Source organism: Gopherus evgoodei, chromosome 2, assembly GCF_007399415.2.
Source record: "Gopherus evgoodei ecotype Sinaloan lineage chromosome 2, rGopEvg1_v1.p, whole genome shotgun sequence".
NCBI lineage: Eukaryota > Metazoa > Chordata > Testudines > Testudinidae > Gopherus > Gopherus evgoodei.
The window spans coordinates 258,690,183-258,710,034 of record NC_044323.1 but is presented as its reverse complement, the minus strand read 5'-3'; the positions used below and the strand labels follow the sequence as shown (position 1 = coordinate 258,710,034).

The following is a 19,852-nucleotide window of genomic DNA, read 5'->3' as shown; positions in this document are numbered from 1 at the left end:
CAAGACCCGGGAATTTTAATTCTCATTTCCTGCTTGCTGGCTTCCCAGGTAGCTTCCCAGGTGAGCATGGCTGGCTATCTCACCAAACACACTCCCACTTGGACCACTGCTGAGTTGTTGGATCTGATCAGTATGTGGGGAGAGGAGTCTGTTCAGTTGCAGCTGCAAGTGACCCATAGGAATCAGGACATATGTGGGCAAATTTCTCAAGTCTTGTGTGAAAAGGTCTGTCTCTGTCTGATCCTCCATAACTTTTCTCATCCGCTCTGTCTCTTGCCTAGCAAAAACAGCATTCTCTTTTCTGTCCTGCCTTTCAGCACTCTTTCCATTCCATGGTCTGTCTGTCATCGTGCTGCAGCACCGCCCAGAACATGTCTTCTTTGCTGCACCTAGGGTCGGGACATGCAGCAGTGCAGAGTGAATATAAAGGAGCTGAGGCAGGTGTACCATAAGGCCCCCCTCACAGCTTGCAAAATGATAACTGTAGCTATACACAGTTGAGGTTTTACACTTTTTAACAATAAATAAAGGCTAAAATATTTAATGGCACAGCATTTTTATTCTGTGTTCTACAGAAGCATATAGCAATCAATTCACTCTAGGGAACAGGCTTCTAAAGCATTGTGTTGCATGGATCTTGGGCCCCAAATTTGTACATGGATGCACCAGGGAAGCAACTCCAAAGCAGACATGTGTTACTGACCCTCATTGTCAAAGTGGTTCCTCAAAGCCTCTGTGATGTTAATAGCTGCCCTCTAGGCTCCTCTGACAGCCCTAGCATCTGGCTGTTCAAACTGTGCAGCCAAGCGCTCTGCCTCAGTGCTCCACACCTGAGCAAACATTTCACCCTTAGATTCACACAGATTATGCAGAGTACAGCATGCAGCTATGACCGTGGGAATATTATCCTCGATAAGGTCTAGCCTGCCACTGAGACACCTCCAGTGAGCTTTCAAACGGCCAAAGGCACGTTCGACTACCATGTGGCACATGCTCAGCCTGTTGTTAAAATGCTCCTTGCTGCTGCCCAGGTGCCCTGTGTAAGGTTTCACAAGCCAGGGCTGTAAGGGGTACGACGGGTCTCCCAGGATTACTATGGGCATTTCCACATCCCCCACTGTGAACTTGTGGTCTGGAAAGAAAGTCCTTGGCCACAGCTTTCTGTACAGATCACTGTTCCTGAAGGTGTGTGCGTCATGCACCTTTCCAAACCAGTCTACAATGATGTCCGTGAAACACCCCCGGTGAGCCACAAGAGCCTGCAACACCGTGGAGAAGAATCCCTTCCTATTCATGTATTCAGAGGCAAGGTGGTCAGACACTAACATTGGAATGTGTGTGCCATCAATCGCCCCGCCACAGTTAGGGAGACCCATCTCTGCAAAGCCATCTGCTATTTCATGCACATTTCCCAGAGACTCGGTCCTGTGCAGCAAGATGCGATATATTGCCCTGCACGCCTGGAGTAATACATCCCCAACAGTGCCCTTTCCTACTCCAAATTGATTTGCAGCTGACCAGTAGCCGTCTGGATTCGCCAGCTTCCACACAGCTTCTCTACCGAAAGGGCAGCTCTCAATCTGGTGTCCTTGCGCCACAGGTCAGGGGACAGCTCAGCACATAGCTCCATGAAGGTTGCTTTACGCAGTCTAAAGTTCTGTACCCACTGGTCGTCATCCAACACCTGCATGACGTTGCAGTCTCACCAATCAGTGCTTATTTCCCTAGCCCAAAAGCAACTGTCTACTGTATGCAGCTGCTCTGTGAATGCACAAAGCACTGATAAGTTGCTGTCATCCATATCACACTCTGGGCCTGTGATTCATCCTCTGCTAACTTTGCGAGTAACTCTGTGAATAACTGTGCTACCATGCACAATGTCCTCACGACAGCTAACAATGCATAAGAGAGAAGTGAGAGATTCAACCTCTCACTACAGATGCTAGCGCGCACTACAAAAGAATGACAGTTGGAAAAATGGCACGAAAGGAAGCCAGAAACCTTTGGAGGGGTGGGACACAGAGCGGTGCATGATGAAGGTACATTTTGCACATCCCAGGATGCGTCGCACTCTGTTTCCGCATTCCTACGACACTTAGCAATGGATGGTGTCGCCAGGCACTGTGGGATACATACCCACTGTCCATTGCTCTCGCTGTAGACAAAGGTGCACCGAATGTGGACACGATCTGTCAACAGAGGGAGAAAATGTAGACACGCTTTGCTGACTTTGCTTTTGTCATTTTTTTCCTTGTCGACATTAGTTTCATCGACAAAACTTGCCAGTGTAGACAAGCCCTCTGAATCATAATAGCGACCACTTTACATTTCATTGAGAAGAATGGGACAGTTCATCCTCTGAGGTGTTTAAGGCTGTCTCCTAGCAGACTCTGAAAGACAATGCTGCCTGGGTTTGCATTTGTTTTACAGTGTGGAAGTTTTCTTCTCTAATATGTGGCTAGAAGCTTGAATTATCTTCATAATTAAATAGCTTATTTTTAGGGCTGTCCAGCAATTAAAAAAATCGTGATTATGTGATTAAACAATAATAGAATACCATTTATTTAAATATTTTGGATGTTTTCTACATTTTCAAATATATTGATTTCAATTATAACACAGAATACAAAATGTACAATGCTCACTTCATATTTTTATCATAAATATTTGTACTGTAAAAACTAGTATTTTTCGATTCACTTAATACATGTGTTGTAGTGCAATCTCTTTATCATGATAAAGTTGAACTTACAAATGTAGAATTATGTATGAAAAATTAACTGCATTCAAAAATAAAACAATGTAAAACTTTGGAGCCTACAAGTCCACCAGTCCTACTTAGATAATTGCTCAGACAGACAAGTTTGGTTGCAGTTTGCAGGAGATAATGTTGCCCACTTCTTCTTTACAATATCAACTGAAAGTGAGAACAGGCATTTTCATGGCACTGTTGTAGTGAGCGTCACAAGATATTTACATGCCAGATGCGCTAAAGATTCAAATGTCCCTTCATGCTTCAACCACCATTCTAGAGGACATGCGTCAATGCCGATGATGGGTTTTGCTTGATAACAATCCAAAGCAGTGTGGACTGACACATGTTCATTTTCATCATCTGAGTCAGATGTCACCAGCAGAAGGTTGATTTTCTTTTTTGGTGGTTTGGGTTCTGTGGTTTCCGTATCTGAGTTTTGCTCTTCTAAGACTTCTGAAAGCATGCTCCATCCCATATCCCTCTCAGATTTTGGATGGTACTTCAGCTTCTTGGGTCAAGTGCTGTAGCTACTTTTAGAACTCTCTCACATTGGTACCTTCTTTGCATTATGTCAAATCTGCTATGAAAGTGTTCTTAAAATGAACATGTGCTGAGTCATCGTCCGAGACTGCTGTAACATGAAATATATAGCAGAATGGGGGTAAAAAAAGAACAGGTAGCGTACAATTCTCCACCAAGGAGTTCAGTCACAAATTTAATTAACGCATTATATTTTTAACGGGCATAATCAACATGGAAGCATGTCCTCTGGAATGGTGGCCCAAACATGAAGAGACATATGAATGTTTAGGATATCTGACACATTAATACCTTGCAACACTGGCTACAAAAGTGCCATGCAAATGCCTGTTCTCACTTTCATGTGACATTGTAAATAAGAAGCAGGCATCAGTATCTCCTGTAAGTGTAAACAAACATGTTTGTCTTAGCAATTGGCTGAACAAGAAGTAGGACTGAATGGACTTGTAGGCTCTAAAGTTTTACATTGTTTTGGTTTTGAGTGCAGTTATGTAACAAAAAAAAATCTACATTTGTAAGTTACACTTTCATGATTAAAAGATTGCACTACAGTGCTTGTATGAGGTGAATTGAAAAATACTGTTTCTTTTGTTTATCACTTTTACAGTGCAAATATATATAATAAAAATAATATAAAGTGAGCACTGTACACTTTGTATTCTGGATTGTAATAGAAATCAATATATTTGAAAATGTAGAAAAACATCCAAAAATATTTAATACATTTCCATTAGTATTCTATTGCTTAATAGTGCTATTAATCATGGTCAATTTTTTTTAACCACGATTAATTTTTTTGAGTTAAACGCATGAGTTAAGTGTGATTAATCTACACTTATTTTTGCTAGTCAACTCTGCTGATCTGGATTTATTCTCCAACTGTGGAATTGCAGTAGGTGCAGGGCTCTGGTTATAATATACATGAGTACAAGGATTGAAATTGGGCACAGAAACATAGGAGTAGTGTGTTCCTGGATTCTTCCTGAATAAGGAAACCCTGCTAAATAGTCTCTCTGTTTTGTCGCTCTTTGTTGGTTTACCTCTGCCCTTCACTAAGTCTGGGGCCTCCTTTGCTTTCCACCTACAAGAGCATACCTGGTGTTTTGATCATGTACATTTTCTGCTCTCCAAATGAACTCTATTGGTCTCCTAAGTCAATGGCTAAGACAGCTTGGGAACTCTGAGCTACTGTTGGTTTTATCCCTATGCCCTAGCATGCTGAGAGCGTCCTGGGTTTTTAATTTATCTTATATTTTGATGTTGTTCTCCAACTGTTCCTGTTTTTAAAGTATTTTTAGTATGACGTATTGGCAGTGTTTCAAGATGAAAAATGAGCTCCAGAAGAAAAAATGATATAGGTCTGTAATCTGTTATGTGTATCTTAAAACTAGGGAGCTCTCCAAAGGGTGAATCTTGCCCTGTACCTGGCTAGCTCGTGTCTGAGCAAGTGGGTTTCAAGCAAACCCAGTGAAGGAATGAAGTATATAGAGAGATTTCCCTTTGCAGCCCAGTTTGCTGGCTACTCGCATACTTTCGCTTGTCCAATTACTTGTGTAAATTAAATGGCTGTAGTGTGAGCTTCCTTAAAATTGCATAGGCAAGTATATCGGTGCAAACATGTCCTTTAGGGATCCAGTCTGTGCTGTGGAAAGCCACCATATTGTGGTACAACACAGTAGATCTTAATGTGCTTAAAACCCAGTTTAATCCTGTGGTGAAGATAATACTGAATAGTGTTTTAGCCACACTCCATGATCTGAACCTCACCGGGTGTTCAGCATTGCTTGGGAGCCTGGTTCAGTTTTGCCTACACTACAGGACCACTCTATGTTTTAATCAAATCAGCCGCTGCTGTTTTGTAACTGGGTCACACAGTGTGGTTGCGTTGCTAATATGTAGCTGGTTGATTTTGATAACACTAGTGATTCGATATTAAAAATGTTCGAGACCAAATAACCACTTTCAACCAATTATTGTCTAAAGACAAAATAATACAGTACAAAAAGGAGACACATACCCTCCTTCCAGGAAGCAATTATTGTCTTACAGCATGCTCACCTTACATAGTAGGTGTGCTTTGGAAATATGGAATTAAACTGGGTATATTTATAGTGTGGTTTTAAAAGTTACAAAACCCTCTCTTTGTCACTGAAATCCAACCCTCCAGTTTGTAACAGTTCCTTAACTTGCCATTTTGTTCTGTACTTTTCTTATCTCTGTTTTGGATATTACATTTCAAAGCAGTTACCCATGAAGGTCCCTGTACTAGGACGTAGAACAAATGTATCTTGAATTTTGACAGACTTCATATCATCTGGAGCCATAGCTGACTTCAGCTTTGCAAAGTGTTATGGGATATTTAGCAAAAGGGAACAGAACTGATGGAAGAGCGTAATACATTAAATTAACATAACCTCACAAAACTTGTATATTATGTTAATACCTTGCACATAATACCCATTAATGTAGTGTATACTACACCTAACATATATGTGTAGGCTAACAGTTTGCTTTACACAGTGTAGGCAGGATATTAAACTGCCCATGTTTTAAAATAAACCCTAAATTGCATAAGCTTGTTTTCCTAGCCATAGGTGGTGAAACTTGGGGTGCTGCTGCACCTCCTGGCTTGAGATGGTTTCCATCATATACAAGGGTTACAGTTTGGGTCAATGGCTCTCAGCACCCCCACTATACAAATTGTTCTGCCCATGGTCCTATGTAACAGATCCTTATACATCCTCCTCATTTGGATGAGATAAGTGACCTCATAGTTTTTTTCTCAGGCAGATTTGGACTGTATTTTCATGGATTTTCTTTATTGTATACCTCAGCACGCATATTATCTATCTATCTCTCTCTATATATAAATGTACGTATATGTTTACAGTTGTATAGTCTGAGCAGTACTGTATTGCCTATGCCTTTGGTGCTACGTTTGTCTCCATTAGAAAAAATTTAAATCCAAGTCAACACCTGTCCTGTTGGTCACAGTGGCAAACTATGTAGAACAAAGCAGAAAGCCATACCCTTTCAGCCTTCAGTCTAACTAGAGAGCTTACAGCAGCGTAGCTGCACCGATGCAGAGAGCTCTCTCGCCAATTTAAGTAATCCACCCCCAACAAATGGTGGCAGCCTGTCTTCAGGAGAAGCTTTCCTGCCAACATGTCCACACTGGCATGTAGGTCGGTGTAACTCGTCAGTTGGGGGGTGGCTAATTTACACCCCGAGAGACATAACTCATGTCAACTTAAGCTGTAGTGTAGCCATAGCCAAAAGTTGCTGTCTGCTCTTATCCAGGATCAGCTGAAAACCCCAAACTGCAGAGAGATGCTGCAGCCTTGGAGGAAGCCAAAAGAGCCTTTCTCTTCTTGGCAAGATCACACTGGAAATGGTGTCACCTCGGAAGGAAAATGAATTGTAACACTAAATCCCGGGAGTTTTCCAGGGAAAGGATAATTATTTTAAATACACAAGGCCTGTCTTGGGTTTCAGCTTTATAGTACAAGAGTGAGAATCTAGTCAATACAGTACTTTCCCCTTCCCACCTACAGACCCTCAGGTCATGTCAACACTATGGGGGCTAGAATGGCACAACTATAGTGCTGCATGTATGCTACTGTAGCATTGCAGTGTAGACGCTTCCTACATTGACGGAAGGAGTTTTGCTGTCTCTGTGTAAAAAATCCACCTTGCTAAGCAGCAGTAGCTTGGTTGATAAAAGAATTCTTCTGGCCACTTAACTGCGTCTATGCTAGGGGCTTGGTTGGCTTAATTATGGTGCCAAAGGTGTGACTTTTTCATACCCCGAGTGATGTATCTGGGTCAATCTAAATTTAAAGCATAGACCAGGCCTCCATCATGCTGTAGCGTCCCTCCCCATAATCCAGTTCATTTCTCTAAGATTAGCAGGGAAGCGGAGCACCAGCACCTTCAGCAGGGCTCTAATAAGAAGGGCAGCAATAAAACACCTTCATATTTCACTTTAACAGGATACATTTCAGATCCAGACACAGAGAGCCTCTCTAGATGTTTACCTGGCTGATGGAAGGAATGTTAGGCTTGATATCCAGACATCGGACACTGCTGAAAGAGTACTAGAGGTAATGGGTTTCTAAATGGGATACTGCTGAAACTGTTAAATTTAAGGAAAAGCGTGTGAAGAATTGAGATGCCTTCCCTCATAGTTTAGCAGGACATGGGCAAAAATGCTTGTTTGAAGGAATACCTGAAGAAAACATACACTTGGCATTGTTTACTAATTCTGTAGATAAGTTTCTTAAAGTTTTTATATTAATCAGCATTTTTTTCCTCTGCCCCTAACCTTACTCACTCAACATCCCTGCAGCTCTTTTTGTCTCCAAAGGTGGTTGTTTTGGCCCTGTGTGCAGGAGGCCATCTAAGATGATTAGAGAACTGGGGTTTTGTTTTTTAAAAAGCTTTTTTTAATATAGTTCAGGCCAAATCTGTATAAACGTTGTGTTGCCAGGCAGTGTGGCCAGAGACAGTGTTCTACATTTGTCTTAAATATCGTTTAAGACTGTTGGGATGCTGACATATGTATTGTTACTATCCTAGCACACAGGAGCTCTAGTTATGGACCTGGACTCCTTTGTGCTTGGCGCTGTACAGAAACAGAACAAAAGGAACAGAGGTTCCTGCCTCTACAATAGAAGGAATCTATAAACTATGTATCTCGCAGACTGATGCCCAATCTTTTTTTCCTGGTGCTCCCTCTTTCTATCTGTCTTGTATCTATCTGTTGTCTATAGTGCTTATGTAGACCCTTTAGGGTAAGGAGTGTCTCTTTGTTCAGTGCCTAGCACAATGGGGCTGAGGTGTCTAGATTTTGCCGCAATACCAATAATAAACAGTTACAAGTTTTGTCTTAGACACTATAGCAACCAAACTTTATTTAAACAGAGAGAGTCTGAACCGTGTTGTCACATCTTTTTTTAATTCAAAGATGACAATAGGCCTGTTTATAGATAGGGAAGCTTGAATTGCTGGCCTTTAGTTGTTTTTCTTCTTAGTAACAGAAGCCAAACTATTGCCATCTGCCTGATTTCTATTTTCTCATTCCTTTCACATTGTGAGCTTCATCCTCCAACATTCCTCTAGCCAGAGATGGCGAGTGTGTAACAATATGGATGCTACTTCCCCAGTAGCCACTGTTGCTGCTGCAGGGGACACAGAGAGCCAGATTGCGTGAGATTGGTGAGCAATTACATACCAGTACGCCCATTGACCTCAGTGGGATTATTTGTGCACGTAACTGCTTGCCATCCTAAGTAAAGAATTTATGCAGCCTGGCCCTCAGATGTTACTCTGTCTAATGAAGTCTCTCCATCTCTTCACTATGCACATTATCATTGCCTCTAATATCCCCGTTCATCATGGGTCCAAGAATAGAGAGCACTAAATCTCTTCTCAAAGCGAAGTCCCTGATATAGCACAGAGAACTGCCCAAATACTGGCCAGATCACAGTGCTTAAGTAAAGCGCACTGCAGCTGAGCAGCTGCTTTGCCTTGTGTAAAGATTTCTCTCACTTTGGTTTCTTTTCATTAACAGATAGTTTTGCTCACACAACCACATTCTAGCAGTTCTACATCATGCAAGTGAAATGAATTCCACACACCTTCCTACAATGATTTCCTCCACCCCTTTGAAAAGCATCATGTTCAAGTTTGTTGAGCCCCTGTCTACCTTTGGAGCTCCTCACTGGTTAGTTGCCAAAATAAAGGAATTGCAAAACAATAAAATTGGTTAATCCAAAAAGCACATACAGTAACTCCTTACTCAACGTCATCATGTTCCTGAAAAATGCGACTTTAAGCGAAACGATGTTAAGCAAATCCAATTTCCCCATAAGAATTAATGTAAATGGGGGGGTTAGGTTCCAGGGAAAACTTTTTCACCAGACAAAAAACTATATATGATATAGATATATACACACAGTATATGTTTTAAACAAACAATTTAATATGGTTCACAGCTATGATGATTGTGAAACTTGGTTGAGGTGGTGAAGTTAGAGAGTGGAAGAGGGAAGGATGTTTCCCAGGGAATGCTTTGCTGCTAAATGATGAACTAGCATTCGGCTGAGCCCTCAAGGGTTAACACGTTGTTAATGTAGCCTCTCATCAAGGCAGCATGAACAGGAGGGAGAGGAGGCAGCATAGCAGACACAGACAGACACGCACCTTGTGTGTGGGGGAGAAAGAGAGAGAGAGAGATGCACACTGCCCCATTAAGTAAGCTGACCCACTCTTAAGTGCATTGTCTTTTTAAGTGGATCAGGAAGTTGAGACAGCAGCTGCTGCCCCAGGCTCTCTCTGTCTCTCTCCGTCCATGTCCCCTCCCTGCTCTATATGGAGAAGGGGTAAGTGGGGTGCAGGAGTTGGGGGGACACCCTGACATTAGCCCCCACCTTCTCCTCCTGTACAGCAGGCAGGAGTCTCTGGGAGCAGCTTCAAGGCAGAGGGCAGGAGCAGCACATGGCAGTGGGGGGAGGGACAGCTGAACTGCCAATTGATAGCCTGCTGGGTGGCTGCAGCGCAGGGAACTTAGGGGAGCAGGGAGCTGATAGAGGGAGCTTATGGGGGCTGTTGATCCACCCTGGTTACAAGCCCCCACCAGCTAGCTGTAATGGGCTGCTCTTCCTGCAAGCAGTGGACAAAGCAGGCGGCTGCCAAACGACGTTAGAAGGGAGCATTGCACAACTATAAATGAGCATGTTCCCTAATTGATCAGCAACATAACAAAACAGCGTTAACCAGGACGACTTTACATAAGGAGTTACTGTACCCTTCAGATTTATATCAGCATGACAGTAGCTTCCTTCATCACTGGCATCTTCAATCCCATCTCTCCATAAAAATATCTTGCTATCTAAGCATATTGTTTGTTTGTCCTGTTTAAGGGCCAGATCCTCTTCAAGCTGGTGCCACTCTTTGTGCAGTAGTACCTTGGGTACACTTCACAATAAAGTGCCATGTTCACTTATGGCACTATAGGCAAACAGCAATGAGTCTGATAATTCACTGGCACTGTAAATGCTGCTTGTTCTTTGGTTCCCTTTAGCGTGAGACAGGCTTAGGGGCATGTGTGAGCTTTCCTCATTATATATTTGTCTCACCACATTCCCCCTGATAGCTTCCCAATTAATAGCGTAGAGTCTACAGGGGGTTGGAGTGATGTATTTTGGGGTATGCCTTGATCCAAGAATTAGAAAATTAAACTCAATACTGACTGAATGTTTCACATTGGGTAGCTCTATGAAGCGTGTTGAATAGAAGTAGGTGCTTCATTTGGATCATTGCGAGAAGCTGTACTAAGTGATGAGTTTTTGACACTCTGTAGTGCCACCTTGCAATTTCAGGTAACAGGTTAATGGGGACTTTGGGTAAAGAACATAATACGGTGAAAGTTAGTCCTGGTCAGGGTCTTTTTTGCCTGGGCCTCTGAACATTTATTCTAGTGCTTAGTGAGGGTTAGGGGGAAGTGATATTATGCTCCAGCTCTCTCTCTCATCTGGAAGTGTTTGTGGAATTCGTACCTTCTAAAGGCACTCTGAAAACTTGTGCTTCCACCTTGTGTTCAGACCAAAGAAGTCCTGCTTCTCCCACTATACTTCTTATGCCAACTCACACACCCAGCAACTAAACTATGGAAAAATCATTTTCCTGGTGAAAGTTTCTCCATGTCCTTGCCTCTCCATAGTTGCATCTCAGTGACTTCCTGATCAAATGGGCTGCTCATGAGTGAAAGAGGCACCTTTTTTACTCTTTTACCTGTGAGCCCAGGAGGTTCTGTGGTACCCATCGAGTGCGGGAATGGTGGGGGTAGGCTCTGGTTGTTTTAAATTAAGCTCTGATTTCCAATGTCTGAAGCAGAAAATAGGCAGAGTGGAGTGTTTTCAGATCCTCTTCCACCCTACACTTTCTGTTCCTCTCCCTGTCCCACCCCTTCCTCATCACACGTCCTGCCCTTGAGGTTGGGGGGCAGGACTGGCACAGGACTGTTTGTACTTTCTTTGCCAGTGGGGCTGTGGCCACTCCTCCTTTACATCTTTCAGGTGGCATAAAGGGGCCATAGCAAAATAGAATCTGCTTCTGAGAGTCAAGTTGGGTAGGTCTTTCTCATGCGATGCCAGAAGCAAAAATATGGAGGGTTGAAGTTTAGGTCTTAACAGCTGCTTCTGCCTAGAGGGATAAAGGAACAGTTTAAAAAAAACAATTTTGAAGCTGCATTAATGGCTGGTGACCAGACCTCGGATAAATTCATGTTCAGATGCATAGGTGACCTCCTTTTTCATTTTTTGTTTTTAAGGTTGTCTCATACAAGATGGGGCTGTCAAGAGAATTAATAGGATATTTTAGCTTATTTTTTATTCAAGATCACAGCAATGGAGTTCTCTCTGGTAAGCCATGTGCAGTATGTGTCACATAATGTACCCCTGGGTGGGTCATTGCCAGTGGGGATCGGACCTCTGGATCTAAAAGCATTAATCTGTCCTGCTTGAGCTAAAAGACTCATCTCTGTTAGCTGATGAACTTCCAGCCTTTGAATCTCTATATGTAGCCCAGCAACCACGAGGGAGGAACAGAGGCTCACAGGTGGGTTGAGGTTATCTATAGCGTAGTGGACTTCGCCTATAAGCACAGTTTTCATTGCATTTAATTTACAGGGCATATAGTAACTTGGTCACTATTGTGTGGGTTGTTTTGGTAAATATTGAGCTAGGTTGGCTTTATTTCAGGCTTCTCTGCAAATGGTTATACTTTGAAGTAAAAACTGTTTGTATAATCTCAAACTCAGATCTGTACACTTGGAAGATTTCCCCCTCTATCCCCTTATAAAATGAAGTCCCTAATTTACTTACATTTATGCCCTCTTATTCCACTATTTCACTTTTTAATTGATAAGCATAGAAAGGTCATAACAGTGATGGAACTGGATGTGCCCTAAATCTAGGGGGTGATTCTCTGTGCTCACAAAATGTAGAAGTCTCTTGGAGTACTGTGTGTTTTTGTCCGATATGGGCTGGTGATACATATATGCCCTCCGCCCCTTCCTCCATTTGGGCAGCTGTAATCTAGTGGACTGAACCCAGGACTGAGACTCAGATCTGGGTTGAAATCTTGGCCCCATTGACGTAAATGGCAAAACTCTTGTTGACTTGAGCGGGGTCAGAATTTCACTCACCCTTGAATTTGCTACTTGACTGTTACTGATTCTGCGTGGCCTTGGACAAGTCACTTAACCTCTCTCTGCCTCAGTTTTCCAGTCTGCAAAATGGTGATGATGATACTGTCCTGGAAGTATCATCCATAGACAAAAACAGTGCTGTAGAAGTGATCTAGATTTTTTTTAAATGTATATAAGATTAAGGCTGAAAGACTTCTGGGTGTTAGGGTCATGACAGGTGTTCAGTACCTTGATGGGTTTGTAGTGCAACTGTCACTGTGAAACTTCACTATATATGATCATTTTATTTATCATTTCTCTGTCTTGACTCGGTCTTGCTTTAGGATGAATGTGATGTTGGGAGTGTGGAATCCCCAGCTTTTATTACATGAGTAGTACCTGAAAGTCTGTGCTATTGCATGTGTGGCAGTTGGGCCAAGTAACCAATCAGTGCATGCTCCCTCATATAACCAATGAAATTGTTGCATGCAAATTAGATGTAGAGTTAGGGTGATGATTTGTCTAATTACCTCTGATGTTACAATGGTCTAGGACTCTTGGCACAATATGAGGTCCCTGGAATAGATGATGTTTTATAAAGTCATATTCAAAATTACTACATATAAAAATATTTGTTGTGTATATATTTGTTAATGGTAATAAAAATTCTATAATTAGAGAAATAGGTGCTGCCCCTTTAAGAATAGGGTGGGAGCACACTGAGTGAGCTACTGCAGGGCCTAAAGCAGGTATGGGCAAACTATGGCTCACAGGCTGCATCTGGCCTGGCAGCCATTTTAATCTGGCCCTCGAGCTCCGGCTGGGGAGCGGGGTCTGGGGCTTGCCCCGCTCTGGTGCTCTAGCTGGGGAACGGGGTCAGGGGCTGGTCCACATGGCTCCTGGAAGCAGCAGCATGTCCCTACTCCAGTTCCTACGCAGCTCTGCTGCGTGCTGCCCCGTTCACAGACACTGCCCCCTACCCCTGGCCCTTAATTTTATGTTTGGAAAACTTATTACTGACAGCAGTCACCTCTCGTGTGACTTTTATTCCTTACTGTACTTTAGTGATACTGTGTTTGTCTTCTGTTTCATTCAAGCAATGAATAACTTAAAGTGCCACAACCCTGTTAGCGTACATCCGAATCACACAACATTTCTTTTGCCTCCCATATTTGCAGCTGCCTCAAACTGCTCAGCGTTATTTGAGATCTATACTAACTTAAATCTCCTTTCCTGGATTTCTCAGTTTAGTGCTCCTTATTTGCAATCCTTGCGTTAGTATAAAGCAGAATAAGGAGACTCTGATACACTGCTCCTTAAAAATTAGGTAAAGGGGTGGGGGTGGGGAGTGTCTAAACAACATGATTGTCATCTACCATTTTTTATCATTTGTTTTTGTGATGTCCTCTTTCTTTTACATAACATATGTTGTCATGGAGCACTTACTGAAATACTAAAATAGCTGTTCTGCTTCAGTGGGGTTTCAACCAATCAGGCTTATTTGTCTCTTCTGTTTTTTCCCACCTGCCCTGCCCCCAGTGGTGAAAAAAGTGGCAGAATTTGAACTTCCTTACGTGAGTCTTCAGAGTATGAAAGAGTCAGACTGTAAGATTGGGATCAGAAAATGGTGAGCTGAAAGCTAAAGAGAAATTTGGAAGATGCATTAAAATTATGAATGTACTAGAGAAGAGAATCCTCACAACCTAAATTCTTTGTGTTTGGCCTGAGAGCATAACACACAAAGCTGATTTTTGTTTTGTTTTGTTTTGTTTTGTTTTGTTTTGTTTTGTTTTGTTTTGTTTAAGGAATATAATGGTTCCTAACTGCTGGTCTTTGGACCTCTCAGTGTAAAGTTGGAACTGATCCCTTTACATGATCCTGTAACAGTTGTTGATGGAATGTCCACTTCTGCAATCAGCCAATTACTCTTGAACACTTTCAAAATCTATAAATACAGATGGTTTGTTGTTGGTGGTTTTGTTTTATTTTTGTTTGTTTTCTTGCCAAAGCCACCAATAAAGGAAACATTTTATGCTTATTTTCTTTTCTTTAGTTAATGGTGTTTGTTTATTTTTTATATTCAGCATTGTATCTCCTACAAGAAAAATGGGAGGGCTAGGGGTTCTGAGCTGCAAGTTGCAATGTGTTTGGGGGAGATTGTTTTTTGGGAATTTTCTTTAAAGATCACATTGCTAAATATTAGATCACAAAATACCTGAATTATAGCAGTGCCACAATGCTTAAGTGTCTGTCACTGAGCTACATAAAAATATTTTCAGACACTTGTAACTTCTCAATTTTAAATTTAACTGGACTGAAGCTTGGCATGCATAAGCCCTCCTGTTAAATTCTCCAGTTTATAAGGACTTACCTACATAGGGAAATTTAATGACAGAACTTTCTGTCTGGACACACTTATTTCAATCTGAGTGCTTTTTTGTAGTTTAGCTTATGTGTATGTTCTGCCACTAAACTTCCCCATGTAGGTAAGCCCTAAGTTTTAGACACATGCAAGAGAAATATTTAATGCTGTTTTTTAACACTTGGATTCTAAATAATTGTTTTCCGTATTACTTTGATAAAAGCAGATGAGCAATTTAATTTATTTCATACCGCAGTCTATTTGCTACAGTGCTGTAAAGAGTAATTTTTTTTACATGCTTCTCAGATGTGTAATTTCAAAGATGTGACATGTTGCTGTCTTTTATTACTTTGTGAGTAGTAGGATCTTCCTGTATCTAAATGTATACTTATTGCTGAATGAAAATGCTAATAGTTGTGCTTAGAAATGTAATGTTTAATGTTTTTCCATTTGTCAGGTATATGGATCCTTCTCTTGATAAAATGTTAATGGACTGTGACGCTTCAGTGAATTTACTCTATATGCAGGTAACAAAAGAAGAAAACTCCTGATACTTCTAAAAGCTAATTCCCAAAATGTGTCTCCCATTTTAATAATGTAAAAGCTATGTTTTAAATAGTGCAAGTTATCTGAATATTAAGTATGGACAAGTACTTCTATCTTGTTGTATTTTTCTTTTTTTTATTTAAAAACAAAAGAAATAACTATGAATGAGCTTGTTCTATGAGAATTTTTCATGTACAAATAACACTGTCTAGTTTGCAAATTCTGTTTAGTGTAAGTAATTATTCCATGCATACAGGGGATTTATTTAGACCTCAGTCCGTTTTCTTCTCATGACAGTATAAGTAAGTGCTATTATGTGCTAGTGGCATTAAGGCTGAGATTACACTAGCATACTGAACACTTCCACTACTTACCATTTTCTCAAAACAAAAAAAAAGTCATTTGAGGATTAAAATGTCTCCTGGTAGTTTCTGTCCAGAGTTAATTTTTTTGGAAGATTTCATAAAACTCCACTAGGTTCCTTCTGTTTTATCTGAAGGTAGAAAAAAATAAATATCCGTAATAACTTTTACGCTCCTCCTTTCTCTATTGAGAACTCAACACAAAAGGCTTCAAACCTGGCACGTGCATTGTCTTAAGCAATCTCTGTTAGCAAATTTCATGGTTGTAATTCACCCTCTGTGCAGCTCCACCCGTGATCGTTTTGGTGAAAGCTGTAGTATAGACAGGGCTCCAATGTCCTTACCACTATATTGTTCTGGGAGGTCCTTCAGTGTCATGATTAATTACCATTTTTGCGTGCTCATTTTATTTTTAAAATTGGTAGTTGTGCCCCATCATTCCATGTGTTGTTACATTTTCTCTGTGTACTGGAATCATATTCTGCAAAAGCAAACGAGCAGGTTGACAGAGTAACAATAGATACCACTTTTCATAACCAGAGGTCAGGGGCTTGCAGGTATGTTGGGCAATGCTGAATTAGAAACCATTTTGGTGCAGGGACTAAGGGTTGAGTAGACTAAAAGTTATGTGCAGCTGTCCAAAAATCTGAGTGTGTGTTTTAAAAAATGTTGGGATATCTTCCCCACCCCCACAGTAAAGGGCAGATGGAAATACCCGTGGCCGCCCCCCTTCTTATTTTTAAGTTAAAATTTACTAACTCTTCTAAATAAGGCACTGCAGGAAATTGAGAAGAATTGGGTCAAACCCACAGATGGACAGATGCAGAAACTGGAATCACTACAAAACACGGCAAACAAAATGAAGGTGAAGTGCTCTTTTAAAATGATATAAACCTATAGAGAGAATATATTTCAGGATGAAGATCCTTGAGGCTGCAGCCACATATAATTAATGTGTTTTTTCTCTGAAAAGTGAATCTGTAAAAATGGCATCATAATGTTCCATATTTATCCTCTCCTTCCCCCGCTCCCTCTGTGACTTTCAGACCCATTTTACAGGGAAACTGAGATACAGACACCAGATGACTAGAGCTGGGTGAATAATGGATTTTTTTGGTTCACTGCAATTCCAAAAAATTGAAGAAAATTTTTTGGGTTAAACATTTAATTCACTCTAAAACAAAATGTTTCAATTATGAGCATTATTAAACACTGTTAATGTTTAATACAAGTGAAGGAAATTTCTAAACAAAGTTTTTCTGAAGCAAAAAAATGAGTTTAATTTAAAAAATGTCAGACTAAAACATTTCCATTGTTTCAGATGCCGGGGCGGGGGGTGGTGGAGAGAGAGGTTTGACTGAAACAACTGGTGAATTTTAAACCAATTTACAAGATGGCTTGGTGTTACTGAATCTGCATTTTTAGCCAAAAAAAAATTCAGATAGAAAAACTTTTCCAGGTCCAGAGGTGACTTCAAGGCCACAGTGAATTGGTAGAGCTAAGATTAGAAATCAGGTCTTGGTTCCTTGTGCCTTGCTCAGTTACTAGATCACAACTGCCTCTGTACAGAAGATCATGTAGGACACTATATTTCATCACTTTCTAATTCTGTGTTTCTGATGCAGGTTCTAGAGCTGGTTCAGGAAGTGCAGCACTATGGATATATGCAGCTTGATCCCTGCACCTGTGACTATCCAGAAGTAGGCTGTTCTGCTGCAGTTCATGTAGGAAATAATGAGATTAGCTGCTCCATAAAGTTACCTAGTAACCAGACCAAAGAGGTCAGCTTCAAGATCAACAGAGTGAGGTGCTGGCAGGTCACTTTTCTAGTAAGTACCTTGCTGACATTGCAGCTCCCCAAATATTTCAACACATTTAACTCAAAATGACTTTTTTCCTGTATGAGATCAAGGCTGTCAGTGAGCCGGTCGGAGCTCTCTAATTCTCAGATACCTTGCCCTCAGCGTACGTACCTTCAGTTGCTTTCTCTTAAGCTAGAAGGTGGAGTGGGACAGTGGAACTGGCACATGAGGTAGAGCCACCTTAGTCAATTTTATGTTAGTGGAGATTTCACCCTTCGCAGGAGGACTCTTCCAGTACAGATCTCCATCTGCCTAAAATTCACTTTTGCCCTGTAAGCCACACAGACTGAACCTGGCTGACTGGAGAGTCCAGCCCTGATTCTGAGTTAATACCTCTTTGCAGCAGTTTCTTCTCTTTCTCTTCAGGGCGCTGTTACACAGCCAAAAGACCAAGGACATGAGCAGACCCTAGAGCTCAGGTTTGAGTACAATGATTCGGACTCATGGAGATGGATCGTCTTTTACACAAAACAGGTTAGCTTCAGGGCAGTAAAAAGAAAGGCTTTTGGTGAAAAGTAGGCTGCTAGTCACTGGAGCTGGAATTTACTCTTCAGTGCTTATGTGTGGCTCCTATATTTAGACAACTGCTGTGTCTTTGCCAGTTCAGTCTAAGGACAGACTTACATGGGAGCTCAAATACTTCTCCCCAGAGAGAGGGTTGAGATTGGCAAGAGAAATTGCCCTGCACTGGGCTGCAAGCCTGGAATGGTATGCAGAGGTGTTAGTTTTCTTTTTTTATTTACTAGTCCAGTGGATAGTCACAAATTTTAATGTGGTGGAAATGCTTAATGACTGGACACTGTCTTCCACGTAGTAGATGATGCACATGAATATTCCACTCAAGTACATGTTAAATAAAAAACAGGTACATGGTAGATATAAATCTATGTTAGCATATTGTAAATAATAATAATTTTTTAGTAGCAGAGGGGTAGCCATGTTAGTCTGGATCTGTAAAAGCAGCAAAGAGTCCTGTGGCACCTTATAGACTAACAGACGTATTGGAGCATGAGCTTTCGCGGGTGATGCATCCGACGAAGTGGGTATTCACCCATGAAAGCTCATGCTCCAATACGTCTGTTAGTCTATAAGGTGCCACAGGACTCTGCTGCTTTTACAATATTTTTTTAAAAATCCCTTTTTCCTCCTTCGGTACTGTCCCACCCCACCCATCAGGTCTCTGGCTGCTGTTCAAAGAAAAAGGTGTTCAGAAAGAGAAGTAGCCAATATATAGTTATGCAACAGAGCTGCAAAACTCAAAGCTGGATATGAAGGAACCCAAGTTTTTTTGAGGGGTGTGTGTGGAATCTGGGGATCTCGGTACAGGCCCACCCCTAGTACTTTGCTTTAAAAAAAAAATCAAACAGAGGGAATGTGGTGTGTTCTTCAAATAAGCTGTTTCTCTTCTTTCCCCTCATCTCTCCTCTCTTTCCTTCCTCACACCCCAAACCTGCCAAAATTAATAGCAGATAAGACTTTACAAGTGAAATCAGAATGCTTAATTTTTGATGCTTTATTTCTGCCTTCCAGTATGACTCTGTATTGTCCACCCACTTATGTAGCAGCTCATTGTTTTGCTGCTACTCAGAGTTTTACAAGAACATCAATCACCCTCATATTCACAAGCTTTCCACTTTGGTTGCTGTTATGGGAAGAAAGCAGCCAAATTGAAATTCCCTCATTGTTAATTTTCGGGCTGAATCTGTTAACTAGAGCTGCCCCTAGGCTCCAAGAAATAGGAAAGCAGTGTCCCTTTCTTCAAAAGTGAGAGCTAGAAAATATAGCCTGAAAAGGTGCTGGGAGGACCCCAGGGCTTAATCTAAAGCCCACTGAAGTCAATGGAAAGACTCCTATAGACTTTGATGGGCTTTGCATCCGGCCCCAGTAGAACTGGTGTTGCTGCCATGCCCACTGCTTTCAGTTCACACTACCACTGTAACCATGCAGTGCACAATAGCCGTGAGATTGGCTCCAAACAATTGCAATATACTATCAAATATATGCTATTTGCATTGTTGCAACAACTTTTTCATGTAGACACAAGGGGATCTGAATTTAAGAGGTGCTGAGCACCTGCTGCTCCCATTTACTTCCGTTGAAGTTTTGGGTTCTCAGCACTTCAGAAACTCGAGTTTAAGGTGTGTTAGAAGTATGGTAGGTACTGTACTTAATTTGATATTTTCAATACCAATGCAGTTTGCCTAAGCCAGCCTTGAATGTAGTTCAGCGGCCTTA

At 41.4% G+C, this 19,852-nt stretch overlaps 1 protein-coding gene across 6 annotated transcripts in view; it reads left to right on the top strand.

Annotated features, from left to right (window-relative positions):
- SNX31 (sorting nexin 31) overlaps positions 1-19,852 on the top strand; it is a 71,370-nt gene that overhangs the window by 40,410 nt on the left and 11,108 nt on the right. For 5 of the 6 annotated variants that reach the window (XR_003999188.1, XM_030553588.1, XM_030553587.1 and 2 more), the window contains 7 exons: positions 7,288-7,398; positions 11,628-11,718; positions 14,025-14,112; positions 15,305-15,374; positions 16,528-16,620; positions 17,381-17,584; positions 17,984-18,091. Coding sequence is in view for 5 of the 6 variants with exons in the window: in XM_030553588.1 (XP_030409448.1) it covers positions 7,288-7,398; positions 11,628-11,718; positions 14,025-14,112; positions 15,305-15,374; positions 16,528-16,620; positions 17,381-17,584; positions 17,984-18,091 (765 nt within the window). In the remaining variant the exon portion in view is untranslated. The remainder of the gene's footprint in view (positions 1-7,287; positions 7,399-11,627; positions 11,719-14,024; positions 14,113-15,304; positions 15,375-16,527; positions 16,621-17,380; positions 17,585-17,983; positions 18,092-19,852) is intronic. The other variant, XM_030553589.1, reaches the window with a different exon arrangement.